Genomic DNA, 14548 nt, shown 5'->3' with positions numbered 1-14548 from the left:
CACATCTAAATATCTCGAAATAGAGCATTGAAGTGCAATGTAGTATTTATGTAGATGCTTATTAACTAAATGCGGCACTTAAATGCCATTTCATCAGTCCTCAGATAGCAAAGGTCTTCGAAGTTGGGTGCAGAACAGCTCTAGCACCTCTGCACAGAGTTGCGCTAACGTATTTCACGACCTTGAGTCGATGAACCGGGTCGAACTCGGAAACATTAAAGAGACCAACAGATCCTTCGCCAGTCCAAACCTCAGCATGAGTTATCTCCATACAGGTAGGGATGAACTCCCTGAGAATTGGGGGATCATGACTATTCGCCGCAGGAATGGAGCGGAGGTGAAGACTCTGGCGCTTCATGCCGTCAAGAACACCCCAGTCTTGAACTTTCTTGAGCGGCTTGAACCCGAACTGGACCAGCTTGCACCCCGCGGGACGCTCGACATGGCCCGTGATGATTCCGTTAGGAGCTGAATTCGTGGCGGAGGGATCAAACTCAACGACACCCATCAATTTGGGAATACCCCAACGCTCTCGTCCGGCATAAATGGCACCTTCGTTGTTGAGGACAAGCTCGATGGAAAAGGGCATCTTGTTACCCTGGAACTTGACTTCGACTCCACAGACAAACTCGTTGTACGGGCCAATAGGACTCATGCCATAGTTGAAGAGGGTGAGGGTGACAATGGGTTCATCTTCTAGCTCTAGTTCCTCGGGGATCATGTCCTTGACGGCATCGTATATAGTATGATATTTGACCGAAAGAACTGTGACGTCGGTGAATTCATCCAGGCCAACAGGGTAGGGCGGAGAGCAGAGAGGGATGGGGCCTCTAGCTTCCTTTGTCTTGAGAGTACCGAAAGGCATAGTCGATAAATGTGGTAGAGTTTTGTAATATTCGAGCTTATCAGACAAAGCTGTGATGCCACGGAAGAGTAGATTAAATACGTGCGATATAGTAAAGATAGTTTGCTTGTATCTACTTGCATGTCTGGATTCTGGCCAGGGTAAACCCGTGGTCGCCGCGAGATTCGGAAGATCGGAATAGTGGCTGATCACCCTATCACCCCGCGTTTCCAGACCCTGGCGATATTGTGATGCAACTAAAGTTGACGAGTCTTGGTAGTCTCACCCTTCACCCCATAGGCAGCAATCGACTAGCCACATAGAGATGTCAAGTCAAACTATCTACTACAGTGTTCAGACGCTGTCCCCGTCATATTGTTTCCATGGAATCAGCTTACTTATTCTTCAGGGGTGTTGTATTTAATGTTTCCGTGTACATGCCCCGCGGAACTCGGAAGTAAAGGAGGCCTGTTAACACTGCGCCCTCCCCGCTTTTAGAGCTTACAGGGAATAGCCTCGCCTCAACAACAAACTTTAGTCCCCGACCTCCAGCCAAGAAACAGATTTGGTGAGTTTGGCCTATCAACTCGAAATCTCAGTTCACTACTGATCTTGGAGCTCTACATACAGTACCAATAGCATCACCACTTGATCCCTTGCACATCAACTCATCCCGTCACCATGAGTGACCTTGCCAATAAAACAGCTTTAGTTACAGGAGGAGGTTCGGGTAAGACGACTATCATTACATTTTGCTGTTCTTTCATCTAACTTTTGAAACAAAGGGATCAATCTGGAACTTGCAAAGGCTCTTAGAGACAAGGGATGCGCAGTCCTTATCGCTGACATCGCACTGACTCCCACTGCCGCAGCATGGCTCAAGTCTCTTGGAAACCAAGCCAGCCCCCGAGTGGTATTTCACAAGACGGATGTAACGTCACTGGATCAATTAGTCGAGATGTTCGAGGTCTTTGGCAAGAAGATCGGCGGAGTACCTGATATCGTAGTGCCAGGCGCGGGCGTGTACGAAGGGTCCTTTCCTGGGTTCTGGAATGACAAGGACAAAACGCTCAACTACGGGATTCTTGACATTAATGTGTTGCACCCTATCAGAACGACACGTATCGCGATCCGAAAGATGCGAGAGGCCAAAAAACCGGGCACCATCCTTCATCTCTCAAGTATTACAGCCCAAAAGCCTTCGGTTGTTCTTCCACTTTATGCCGTATCCAAAGCTGCTATCAGCCAATTCGTCCGTTGCATGGCACCGCTCGACGAGATGTGCGGTATCAGAGTAGTTGGCATTGCGCCAGGGTAAGTACATATTCCCTCCTGATTTGTTGATCTTACTTATAATATCAAGGCTAGTTGACACGCCTCTGCTTCGTAATAACTCGGGATCACAGAATCACGTTGATCCATCCCATGACTTTTTGTTGCCTCCTCAGGAAGTTGTGAAGGCGATGATGGCATTGCTCACTGAGACTAAGTACGTTGGGGGGACTGTTCTAGAGGTTGGCGATATTGGGAGTTGGAGGGAGGTGCACATACTGGGAGATGCTGGTCCCCAGGGCCGATCAACCCGTGCAAGAGCCAAGACAGCCGTTGCCACACTCAACCTTGCAAAGACGTTGGTGGGAGACGAGGCGAGTGTGTCTGGGTCCTCTAAGCTATAACTATTTTGAAGTAATATTGTCTCTGACTGCCTCTCAACTCTGTCCTGGATCATCTTTATTACTACTTTTACCATAATGATCGCACTAATGAAATGTCAAGACAGAACGTGTCGAGTACTCAATTTCGATCTAAGTGTTACAGGTGGTATTACTAGCTTACTTTGCGCTGTACAATGGTCGGCCTGCAAAGCTATGCTATCAACCTACATTACCAACAACCTTCACAAACTACAGAGAGCTGACAGGGATATTAAAGAAAGTAGAAGTTTTTACATATATTCATCTAACTTAGCATATGCAGTCTAGCTAATGCGTCTATACCTTTGTGGGCTTTGTTGTCCCGTTTACAACACTTTTACCATATTACTCTATGTTACGCCTTTCGATCTGCTTTGAATGCTCGTCAAAGTTGATAAACCAGCTAAATCCAACTGTTAGTTCGCACCACTCAGATTAAGGTAAGAACAGAAGGCCAATACTTACGTTGTATCCGGATACGCAGTAGGATTGCTCTCCCTATAAGTAAACCCATTCGCAAGCCAAGCAAAAGTCAAGTCCTCACTCTCACAAAGGCTCTTCCACTCAAAGTCCTCCCACCTCGGCGTACGCAAAAGCTCAAAGTAATGGACCCGACTACCGGGATGCAAACTGTTAAGCTGTCCGCCCGTTGTCCCGTTCTTATACGTGCTGCTGCAGTCACTCGCCCAAACCGTCCTGTTAAGCCATGCGAGCGCTTGTTTCTGGTAAGCAGCGGGAATGTGAGTCTTGGGAACGCAGTAGCTGTAGTTTTGAGTCTGAAGCTTGGTCACAAAGTCGGTGATATACTTGGTCACCATTTCGATCGAAGTTACGAGACTTCCATGACCGAGGGGAGAGAATGGACCGAGAAAGCCGAAGTAGTTGGGCATGTCTTGTGCTGTTACTGAGAGGTAGGACCGGGGGTTTTCGTTCCATAGGTCTTGGAGATTGGTTCCGTTGAGGCCGTTGATGGGGAAGCGAGGGGCGCAGGATAGGTCAAAGCCGGTGGCGCAGATGATTGTGTCGACGTCGGTTGTTTCCTGGCCTGACGAGGTGCGGATGCCCTTTTTGGTGAACCTCTCTACTGTGCCCCAGATTACCTCTACTTTCGGAGACGTGAGAGCCTCAAGATACCCGTTGCCAGGTGTTGGACGACGACATCTGTACATTGAAGTCAATAACACATTCCATGTCGTCTCTTGTCTTGACTTACCCAACAGCAAAGTTCGGGAGCAGCGCCTGCAGCAAGTCCTGCCTCTCCCCAAACTTGTTGGCCATCTCTTGAATTCCATACTCGCGCGCATCCTTTTGCTCCGGAGAGTGATCTACATACAGCTTGAACCGACTGTTAAGCTCGTGCTCAATCAGGCGCCTGTACTGTAGATATGCATCTGGATCTTTCGCCCACGCAGCCTTTTGTTCTTCAGAATAGTCGTAATTCGCCCCCCCGGGACCTGCAAACTTGGAAGCGAAATTGGTAGTGATCCATGTCGGACTTCGAATGTGGACATATATCTTGTCTACATCGTTGACAATAGCAGGTAGGATCTGTACGCCACTGCTTCCATTACCGATCAATGCCACTGTTTTCCCCTTGATGTCTTTATCAGCGTCCTTTGGCCAGGCTGCTGAATGGAGCATTCGCCCTTCAAACTGTTCTCTGTCTTTCACGTTGGGCCATTTCCAGTGGTTGAAGAAACCGGTGCAGTTGATGAGGATATCACATTCTTCCACAAAGGTGGTAGATGTCTCACCGTCTGTAACACCTGGACTTGAAACGACAAAGTCCCGGCCGTCGGTTTTGGTGACAGTGACTTGCCATACCTCACGCTCTGGGATCCAAGAAGCGTTGGTGATCTTGTGAGATGTTTTCACGTAGCGCCGTAGATCATGCTGTTTAGCTACTGCTCTGATGTACGAATGGATGTCCTCTTGCTTGGCGTAATACGATTTCCAGAATGGGTTCGGTGCCCAGGAGAACTGGTAGACTCGTCAGAGTTCGACACTTAGCCAGCTTGTGGTTCACTCACTTGATAATTGGGTGCTGGTATATCACAGGCACATCTAGCAGACCGTTAGCTTGAAGGTCAGATCAAGTCGAAGCTAAAGCTAGGTATATGATGAAGTGGATAGATGAGCGGAAATTCGATGGATTGCCGTGACAAACTCTATATAGTACTGACCCTGGGTAGCGATTCTCATACCATGTTCCTCCAACGTCACTGTTCTTCTCATAGACCGTAAGGCTAGCATTTTGAAGATTTCCAACGCTAACAGCCCTGGCTATCGAAAGACCTGCAAACCCCGCACCAATTGCAATAATACGCACTGGTCGGGGCGTAAACGTGGGCACTCGAGATAGTGCATAGGCCAGATCATCAACATCCTTGTATACTTCTGTGGCTTCTCCTGGCTTGGCTGGCCCGGGAGCTAGACTCTGGAAGTGCTTGATGGCACGGTCTCGCGCGCTCATTGGTTGATGTGTCGCCATCTTGAGTTTGCCTCTCTGTTTGGGGCAGGGTAAACGAGAAGGGAAGGGATGGTATTATGATTCGGTTTTCGCGTATATTATGAAATAACGTGGTGTTCTTAAATTAATAAATATCAATCGACGAATGAACAAGCTTTGGCTGATAAGTCTTAGTCTCGGTGCTTGTCGCCCTTCCATGGTTCGGAAATTGTCAAGTTCCGAAAACCCCAAAGATAATAAGGTGCTGCTTCCGTGGAATCAGCCAACACATATCAGACCACTTTTTCGTCAAGGCTAGACGTATGCACAATACCTTACATTCAATTTTGTGAGAGAACTCGAGAACTAGGACTACATAATGCAGCTTTTGCTGATTTAGATGATAATCCTCTACCAATCCGTCATCTATCGCATGTTGATTACGGCTCAATCATCAAAACCTCCCCAAACATTTTCGTTCAAACAATAGGCATCATGGTTCGCGACTTGCAACTCAACGCTGGTGTGCCAGGCATCCCCTTCTTTGCGCCAGCTCAGGACCCAAGCACAGGCACCGCAAAGCAACTTGACCCAAACACTCCTACAATCTTTCGCCCCCTCAAGATCCGCGACGTCACCCTGCGAAATCGTATCTGTGTGTCCCCCATGTGTCACTACTCATGTGCCGCAACTGGACCGCAGACGGGCGTTCTAACTCCTCTGTACCATACTACCATCGGTCACTATGCCTTCAGGGGCGCGGCGCTGGTCATGCTGGAAGCAACTGGTGTTACACCGAATGGCCGTATCAGCGTCAATTGTCCCGGAATCTGGAACGATGCGCAGAGAGATGCCCTCAAGAGCCTTACGGACTTTGTGCACTCTCAGGGCGGCCTTATAGGGTTGCAGCTTGGCCACGCTGGAAGGAAGGCTAGCACTCTGGCGCCGTGGGTTGCTACTCGTATGGGACAGGGAAGTGCTAGAGCTGATGAATCTCAAGGCGGGTGGCCTAATGACGTTGTTGGGCCATCCGGAGGCCCGGACTTTGTCTGGGATGGAAAGTCTAATCAAGATCCAAAAGGAGGGTTCTGGGAGCCCAGAGAGATGAGCATTGACGAAATCTCCGACTTGGTCAAAAGCTTTGCCAAAGCAGCGGAGAGAGCTGTCTGGGCCGGTGTAGATGTACTGGAGATCCATGTGGCCCACGGTTACCTCCTTCATCAATTCGTCAGTCCTATCACGAATCAGAGGAAGGACAAGTACGGCGGCAGCTTCGAGAACCGCACTCGGCTGGTTCTTGAGATCATCCAAGCAGTTCGAGGTGTTATACCTGCATCCATGCCTCTGTTCGTCCGGATCAGTGCAACCGACTGGATGGAGAACACTACCCTAGGCAAGAATCGAGGAAGTTGGGACCTCCCCAGCACGATCCGCCTCGCAAAGCTTCTTCCTGACCTGGGCGTTGATGTCCTCGACGTCAGCTCCGCGGGCAATCACCCACAAGCCGCTCACACTGTGTTCGATGCCGGAAAAGAGCAAGCTGCCATGGCTGCGAGGGTGAGCGAGGAACTAGAGAAGGCAGGTAAGAAGATGATTATAGGTACTGTTGGTGAGATTACGGATGCTTTTAGGGCTAGAGACTTGGTTCAAGAGGGTAATGCGGGTTGCGTTGACTTGATCTCGGTCGGTAGACAATTCCTGAAAGAGCCGAGTTGGGTTCTGAAGGTCGCTCAGGAATTGGGCGTGGATGTGGCCTGGCCACAGTTTATTTCGCGACCCCAGATAACTCAGATTCTCACAAAGCTCTAAGCCATGATGGAAAAAAGACTGGTATTAGTTTGTTGATTAAGCTGCCAGCCTTTATTTTACGACAAGGTGTGGTTTTCTAGCGGAGGCATGGACTGAAAGTTTCAGCCGGCCGGCAGAATTCAATGTATTTTTCAACAGGGAAGTATCTATAGTGTAGAAAATATATTTTAAGCTATATACACAAGATCGAAGAAGTACAAAATAGAAGTTATCTTCTAGCATTTTTATTTTTGTTTATATTTTAGTTCAGTGTGTCTTACTTTTATTCCCAGGACCATTATGCTGAGGTCATGTTCACAACTTACCCGGGAGGCTTGGTCGGTTACAAAACTGCAACCAATCAGAGAGTTCACTAATTATCGGACCGACCAGGAGACTGGAAAAACGGGCTATACGGAGTCGCCCGCGGAATCTGCTATCCCACGGAATCACCAGTTCCGTTGCAATTTTGCAATCACAATTGCATCTCTAAGATGCGTCAGAGGCTGAACAGGGATAGCGTGGCAAAGAATCAACAGATCCGTGCATTGTGGCCAGAAGACTTCCGCTAATATATCTCTCCCCCAAAACATATTCTAAAGGCTGAACCGCATCTTGATATTAAAAATTTGAAACCTGGCTTTTCGCAGCTCCAACATGTCGGTCAACGTACGCCCGAAGCCCGTATCTCACCAAGTCCGTGCCACCCGCCTGGAACTTGTCGACCGCCTCGAGAAACAATTAGCAAATGCCAAGCAATGGTATGACTTTGACAACCCTCAAGACTATCGAAATGCACGAGCAGAAGGAACTCACGGTTTTGATCGTCCAAAACTCAATGACCAAGCCCGTTTGGTTTATGCCACCAGACGTGACGGGCAGAGGATTGAACTCCGCGTGATTGGACCGCCTGGACCCTCTAAAGGTGTTTTCCTCCACTTCCATGCAGGTATGACAACGCGCTAGTCTAGCCTAACTGTTCAAGTTTAGTGACAGTCTTTAGGTGGCTTTGTCATTGGGAGCAATGCTTCTTACGATGGGTACCTGACGCGCCTCTCCGAAGCATCCGGCCTCACCGTGGCGTCTGTCGAGTACCGCCTCGCGCCGGAGCATCCATTCCCCGCGGGTCGCGATGACTGCGTGGACGCTGCTCTCTATGCTCTTTCTGCCCGAGGCATTAGTGATCTTGGAGCTCCCTTGCGAGTACTCGGTGGAGAGTCAGCTGGCGCTTGGCTCGCCGTGGCAGTTGCGCTAGAATTACGGGATACGTATGAGATCGACATCAGGTCACAAATCGCTGCAATAAGTGCTGGCTATGGGATATATGACTTGACATACACGCCTTCTTTGCTGTCGCATAACAGAAATATAGTCATCAGTCGCGAGATCATGATGAAGTTTTCTGAGGCGGCGTTTGGTCATATCCCGTTTGGTGACAGAAAAAGACCTGACATATCACCATTGTATGCAGACTTGAGTGACCTGCCGCCGGCGCATTTTCTCGTGGGGAATGTTGAGCCGCTACTCGATGATAGTATTTTTATGGCTGCTAGGTGGATCAACGCTGGGAGTGAAGCTCAGCTGCATGTTGTTGAGGGTGCTTGCCATGCCTTTACACTGATTCCACTGGGCGAGGTCACCAATATCGGGATTCAGGCAGTGGTGGAATTCTTACGAGTGCAATTGCAAAGGTTTCATACGTCAACATCCATGGCTCATAGTAGTTAGTCAAAGCCTTGAATTTCGAAGCAGTCTGTTGAGATAGCTACAGCAGAAATATACACTCTATAGAAAGACTATCTAGCCTCTATCTCACTAAATATCCCAGCTAATACTGAGCTGACCTCGGGGTTAGATCCCGCCATCGAGTTTGGAATAATTGCGTCAAACGTCTTGGCGAAATCAAATGTCTCTGTACTTGAGGGATAATCAACCTGATCAAGCGGCATTTCAAAGTTCATGTTGGACTCTGGAAAACTCTCCAGTGGGAATATGAGATCATAATCCGGACGCGACTCATGAAAATTAAAATCCAGCACGCACTGCAAGGCTTTGAAGGCTCTAGCTGCCGACATGATTGTCGCAGACAGAGATTCCAGCATATTTCTAGCTCGACGAAGCGCTGGAGAGAATGGTTTGGGGTCGATTATAGAAACACCTTCCCGGTGTCCGAGGGTGATGTAGTATATCGACTCGACCAGAGAAGACGTTAGTATGTAGCCACCACGTGGGTTTGCGCCCCAGTTGTCCAGGTAATGCCCCATTGCATCCAGGGACTCGATGGAAATACTTAAGCAAGACGCTGCCCTTCTGGCATTCGTCTCTGGTGGACTCAGCGTCTTTTGGCGGATACTCAGTCTGAGAGATTGATATCTCTAGAGTGTGCTTGATTAGTGCTGCGTTACTCATCACGTGCAACTGCCATTTCGAGACTTACCAGGAAAACAAGAAGACGCCGTCGATCTTCTGTCTCAGAAGGAGATTTGAAAATGGCGTCGTCCACTGACTCCCCGTTCCATGGTAGAATGTCGGGGTATTGCTCCCTAAAAGCTAGGAGCTTGGCATCAAATGCTTGGATCTCAACCCAATCGCTCGCCAACGGGGCATTGGGAGCCAGAAACCCATCCCATACCGATGCCCAAAGCCTAGCATGACTGAACATGGTCTTCAGGTACGCCTTGTCCTTCATGTTGATGTGAGGACTGGCCTCGTGTTCAAAGTCCACATGCCCCAGACTGTTTCCAACAAAGTATGGAATGCCACATTTCTGAGTGATGCGCTTGTCCAGGAAATCGAGATGAACCCATAATGCCAGGGTATCTACAACGTCCTCTGACGATGTCGGAAATCTGTGGCTTTGGCCTAGCCCCAAACTGACAGCGGAATGAAGCCCATTAAGTACGTGTGTCGAGGCAAGACGTAACCTCTCTGCTGCTAGGAGATACGCCGCGGAAATGCAGTGATAGACGACACAATGTGTCTGCAGCTCACTGCCTCCTTCAAAGTGCTGAACGAGCTTCCTACTCTGCCAATAAGCTTCTGAGCCAGGCCACGCCTTGTCTGGATACATATCGAGAGCGGCCTTTTCGTCAAGGAGCTGTGCAGCTGCAGTGATGACGAGAAGAATTGATATAATCAAGTGATGCTGTTCCGTCACGACGATAGACTGGGTAGTAGAAGAGTAGCACAGCGCCTCCAAAGTTCGTGAAATTGTTTCTACCAGCCTCGTCCTATGGATGGAAGGAAATAAGCAGTCGATCTCAGCCAGGCCTATTTTAATTGCCTGCGTCAGGTCCCTAGGGCAAGGGAGCACAACGGTAAAGGTCTTGGCGGGAGCTGTATTTGGGAGAACAGGATCTGCGCCGACACTAGAGCGTAGATCACAAATCTGCGAAGCAACAGCGAATCGGTTCAGCCATTTGTTCCCGGGGACAAAGGTGTCAGTCTCGGCATAGGTGACCTCATCTTGACAAGAGCTCGGTGATTCTTCTCCAAGATTGTCTGCTGCACTCCGCGGTTCAAATACCTCGATGGATTGATTCAATGGTTCATCTGGTGAGAGACCCGGCAGTGGCGGAGTATTGTGCGAAGTGAGTAAGTCAAAGCTGAGTGATTGCTGCATCATCAAGGTATCTAGGCCTTGCTGCAGTCGTTGAAGCTGCTCCTTGAGGAGTGCTGTCTCCTCTGACGCAGAGGTGGACACACTTGACGAGGGAACTACGCGTCTTCTTGATGGCCGTCAGTTTATAGCACGAAAGAAGGAACCATATGCACTGTGGTGCTATCATACTTATTTGGATTTGACGACGCTCTCTTTCGCTTCCTCTTGCTAGATCCATTTGATGGATCTTGATAACTACATTCAGCACCTCTGCCGAGACAGTTGTGGCATGGGGATTGTCCAGAACACTGCGATGTAGCTTCAGCACTGAAGTAACCATACCGACTGAGTGGATGTGACTAACTTTGACCTTGCGTCGCTGGCACTCTGTGCTGCATTGATCCTAGTCAGCTAAACTCAGTCTAAGCACATAAATCACTTACCAAGCATGAGAGGTATACTCATCCCTCTTGCTAGATTTCTTGGTCGTCGAAGTCGTAGACATTTTTCGATTTTCGTTGAACCCCTCAAAAATAGACCGGGAAATGCGGGATTCAAGGTCCAAGTTTGCTCAACAGCACGACCGTCCGAGCGAGCTCCATTCTATTTTGCTCGAGGTAGATCGTCAATTCCGCACCAAAGTGCCGAAGCAGATCCACTAACTGCATCGAGTTGGTATTCATGCTAACACCCCGCAATTTCAAAATCTGGGGATGGTTGCTGGACGTCGCTGAATAAATAAAACCCCGATTACCCTGCTGGTTATTGGCCAATTGTTAAGCGAAATCCTTGAGTGTGGTTGAGGGAACAGGCAAGTATGAGCTTGCTTAGTTGGCCCCCCCCCCCCGGCTCGAGCCAACGGGTAGTCTAACTTTGTTGAAAGGAAATGGAATGTAATTTAAGAATTGATATCATTTCTGAAGAAGAGCTTTAGAGAATGTTAAGATACTTATTTCCTAGGAATTATCCAATCGAGCAAACTGAATGTATTGGCCTAAATGCGCCACATACATGCATTCATGCCTAACGAGGTGTTCATAGAAACTGATTTAATCATCGCCATCTCTCCATTAACTAATTTAAACTACTCAACCCTCAAATCTTACCTCCTGGCTCGATACATTTGCATTTTCTAACTATGTCTCGTGTTTCATCATCCCGGCGGTCATCCAGGGCCTCTAGCTATCTTCGCCGCTCAACATCAGAAAATGATGGCTCATGGCTCTCTGCCCCTGGTCCGTATCGCGACCTAATCCGCTCGCTTTGTGCAAGTCGCCCTGACTTGAGGAGCCGCGATGAAACGAACGAGAGTGATTGGCCACCAACTTGCTACAACCCACGCATTGTGGCTCTGGAGATGCAAGGCAATAGCGTCCACGAGTGTTTGGAGACCTCAGATCCAAGGGAACTAGACCAACACTTCCAAGAGTACAAAGCCAAGGAAAGCGCGAAGAAGCGAATAATATATCTCTTGGAAGGCCTTGATCCTGAGTTTATTTCCATCCTTGGTGGACATCTCATGATCCATCCAATTCTTTTCACCGATCATCTTTGGTGGAAGAGCGTTTCCAGTACAGGACATAACATCGATAACATAGCCCTGGCCAGTAGTGCACAGGACTATATTTGCTTCGAGTATCCTGAAGACTTTTGGTTAAATGCGGACGACGACAACTCTTACTGGTCTAATTGTTTAAAGACTGGCAGAACTACAATTCAGAATGTCCTGGAGGGTGACTCCGCGTCACTTACCGTTGATCGCAAGTGCAGCTTTTGGTCCTCGATGTTGTCTGCAAATGGGAGCTGGAACGGTTAGTCGAACACGTCCTTGCATGGGAACACCGTTTATTGATATGACCATCTTCTAGCCGTCATACTTTGCGATCCCCCGCCTTTGGTAATTGGCTCAGAAGAGAGCGAAATATTTCTCCAGCCTTGGGCCAGTGGATATAATGACATCTTGCCTTTCGAGGATCAGATAGAGTGCCTCACCGGGCCGCCTAGGACTTCGATGTTTGATGATCTTCACTATTACTTGAAACGCCATTCTAGCTACCTCAACTTAGAAGAGCCCAGTGCCCCGACGTTCTTTATCGAAAAAATAGTCCTGCAACACTTCCTTCGGCAACACGATGTACTCAAATTCGAGGTTTTAAGTATTCAGTATAGAATGGCCAACAGTAAGCTAGAAACATTGACCCCAGCAGATTTAGAGGCCCGTCGACAGAATGGCCACTGTAACGAGGACAGCTCGATAGATAATTGCGATAAACTCAGTCGTGTTATTGGCCGTCTAAGCCTATTAAATCCTAGGACTGGGAGTGCAAACGGAGACTGGAAAGACACAAGGCCCAAATTTGAGGCCCTCTATCGCCGATTTCAAGATTTGCTGCAGCAATGCAGGGCTGTAAACTCCTCAATCGCAGGGTTGGTCAGTCTTGCACATGCAACTACTGCAAACAAGGAAGCAATTGCGTCAAATAAGGAAGCCAAAAGGGTAAGGGTGCTTGTCCTGGTCGGGCTCGTTTTTGTGCCACTCTCTCTCGCTTCCTCGCTTTTCAGTATGGCAGAGCCCTATAGTCCTGGACACTCTCACTTCTGGGTCTACTTCGCCGTATCTTTGCCTCTGGCTATAGCCACTGTTGCAACGTATTTCATCTACGATTTGAGAATAATCGAGCACCTGCGAAAATAAACAACCGAGAAGGCCGGGACAATAAACCAGCAGCAAATGTCGATGAGACTTGCTGACACAGATTTTGGGTCTTGGGCTCCTGAATGAGTTCTGCTTGATACATTGGAGTAAGGTTTGGAAGCATTTAAGGATTGGCTTTGGTAGAGCGTCGCTGTTTTGGGGCATCTGTTGTCCATTTATTACTAGAAGCTACGTGAAATCAGATTCTTAATGATATGAATAAACTTTGCATTAGGTAAGGGTTTTGAATGGAAGGATAATCAGCCTTGTATGATATTATTGAAAGCAAGTTCTTTATGCAGTAGGGAAGGATAGCTTTCCACTCTTCTCTCTCATTCTCTTTCCGAATACCTGCAACACAAGAATGATAAGAAACGCAGCAGCGCAAATACCAGCCTGGGTACCAAAACTGACTCTAGCCCCAACCGAGTTGGCCCATTTGACTTGAAAATAGCTGATGATAAACCCTCCAGTAGCTGTGTCGTGTCAGCAATAGTCTGAATCTATTCTGTGAGTAGTAGAATATTGACTTACTTCGCGCAAAGTTGATCCAGGCAGACACCTCCCCCGATGCCTCTGGATAGCTGTCGAGATTATATGCGTTCAGAGCAACTGTAGTAACCATGATACCAAAGACATACAGGCCCCAGAACAAGGCTGTAATCATGTAGTGGTACCCTTCCTCAAGAGCGAGGCCCAATCCGACTAAACCGGCCAGCATGAACGGGGTGCTGAACCAAATCGCACGCAATCTGATCTCGGGCTCAAAGTGACCATTGTGCATTTTAATGAATTGCGTGGCAATTCTATCGTGTAGCCAGTGGCCGACAACTTCTCCCAGAATAGCGGCAACAACAGGTGCGAAATAAAAAAAGCCGATCTGCTTAGGACCAAAGTTGTATAGTGGTGTAAGGAAGATTGACAAGGTTGTGTTGATACCGACGACCCATGCAAAGGTGAGTAGGTAGTAAAAGGAGGACAGGAAGACGGTTGGTTTGAGGATGACGCGGATTGGGCGCATGCAGGCTTGACCGAAGCTGTTACGGAGGTGGCGAGATTGATACTGGGCATAGCCTAACAGGCTGCCGATACGTGATCCTCTGGGCGGTTGATCGGCGGCAGGGATTCGACGATCATAGTAGGTCTCCTCTACAAACAGGACCGTAAGGATGAGCACGAGCGAGGTCTATGGTACAGTCAGTTTTCAATCCAAAGTCATCGGGCCCGTCAATCATACCTCAGTAAAGTACACCCAGAACGCAATAGGCCAGGCCTCTGTATTAATGATGAAGGCAGTAAATAATGGACCCATGTACGGAGAGAGGATGATGAAAGCAGCCCAAATATTAATCTTGCGAGCACGCTCATGGAAATAAAACATGTCAAAGATGAACATCAATCCTCCACCTTGCGAGACAGTGCTGAAGAAGCCATTCAAGATTCGAGCAGCCATGAACGACTCAAATGTCGTAGCGGC

General features: G+C 48.4%; 7 protein-coding genes across 7 annotated transcripts; 3 read left to right on the top strand and 4 right to left on the bottom strand.

Annotated features, from left to right (window-relative positions):
• Positions 1 to 140: 140 nt before the first annotated feature.
• On the bottom strand, positions 141 to 865 carry J7337_010155 (uncharacterized protein; the record flags this gene model as incomplete). The annotated part of the gene is made up of 2 exons (XM_044827741.1): positions 141 to 149; positions 170 to 865. 2 exons carry the CDS (start codon positions 863 to 865, stop codon positions 141 to 143), a joined length of 705 nt encoding a protein of 234 aa, XP_044678335.1.
• A 660-nt stretch (positions 866 to 1525) lies between these two features.
• J7337_010154 (uncharacterized protein) lies at positions 1526 to 2520 on the top strand (the record flags this gene model as incomplete). Its single annotated transcript, XM_044827740.1, has 3 exons — positions 1526 to 1574; positions 1630 to 2158; positions 2208 to 2520. The coding sequence occupies 3 exons, from the start codon at positions 1526 to 1528 to the stop codon at positions 2518 to 2520; spliced, it is 891 nt and encodes a 296-aa protein (XP_044678334.1).
• A 479-nt stretch (positions 2521 to 2999) lies between these two features.
• On the bottom strand, positions 3000 to 5029 carry J7337_010153 (uncharacterized protein; the record flags this gene model as incomplete). The annotated part of the gene is made up of 3 exons (XM_044827739.1): positions 3000 to 3699; positions 3752 to 4518; positions 4706 to 5029. The coding sequence occupies 3 exons, from the start codon at positions 5027 to 5029 to the stop codon at positions 3000 to 3002; spliced, it is 1791 nt and encodes a 596-aa protein (XP_044678333.1).
• Positions 5030 to 5482: 453 nt separating this feature from the next.
• On the top strand, positions 5483 to 6796 carry J7337_010152 (uncharacterized protein; the record flags this gene model as incomplete). Its single annotated transcript, XM_044827738.1, is given in 2 exon segments — positions 5483 to 6569; positions 6588 to 6796. 2 exon segments carry the CDS (start codon positions 5483 to 5485, stop codon positions 6794 to 6796), a joined length of 1296 nt encoding a protein of 431 aa, XP_044678332.1.
• A 636-nt stretch (positions 6797 to 7432) lies between these two features.
• On the top strand, positions 7433 to 8181 carry J7337_010151 (uncharacterized protein; the record flags this gene model as incomplete). Its single annotated transcript, XM_044827737.1, has 3 exons — positions 7433 to 7724; positions 7779 to 8043; positions 8148 to 8181. The coding sequence occupies 3 exons, from the start codon at positions 7433 to 7435 to the stop codon at positions 8179 to 8181; spliced, it is 591 nt and encodes a 196-aa protein (XP_044678331.1).
• Positions 8182 to 9176: 995 nt separating this feature from the next.
• J7337_010150 (uncharacterized protein) lies at positions 9177 to 10397 on the bottom strand (the record flags this gene model as incomplete). The annotated part of the gene is made up of 1 exon (XM_044827736.1): positions 9177 to 10397. One exon carries the CDS (start codon positions 10395 to 10397, stop codon positions 9177 to 9179), a length of 1221 nt encoding a protein of 406 aa, XP_044678330.1.
• Positions 10398 to 13365: 2968 nt separating this feature from the next.
• On the bottom strand, positions 13366 to 14524 carry J7337_010149 (uncharacterized protein; the record flags this gene model as incomplete). Its single annotated transcript, XM_044827735.1, has 3 exons — positions 13366 to 13547; positions 13606 to 14257; positions 14309 to 14524. The coding sequence occupies 3 exons, from the start codon at positions 14522 to 14524 to the stop codon at positions 13366 to 13368; spliced, it is 1050 nt and encodes a 349-aa protein (XP_044678329.1).
• Positions 14525 to 14548: the final 24 nt, after the last annotated feature.

This window comes from Fusarium musae, chromosome 7 (assembly GCF_019915245.1).
Source record: "Fusarium musae strain F31 chromosome 7, whole genome shotgun sequence".
Taxonomy (NCBI): Eukaryota; Fungi; Ascomycota; class Sordariomycetes; order Hypocreales; family Nectriaceae; genus Fusarium; species Fusarium musae.
The sequence above is the reverse complement of the archived record's forward strand: the minus strand, read 5'-3'. Positions and strand labels throughout refer to the sequence as shown.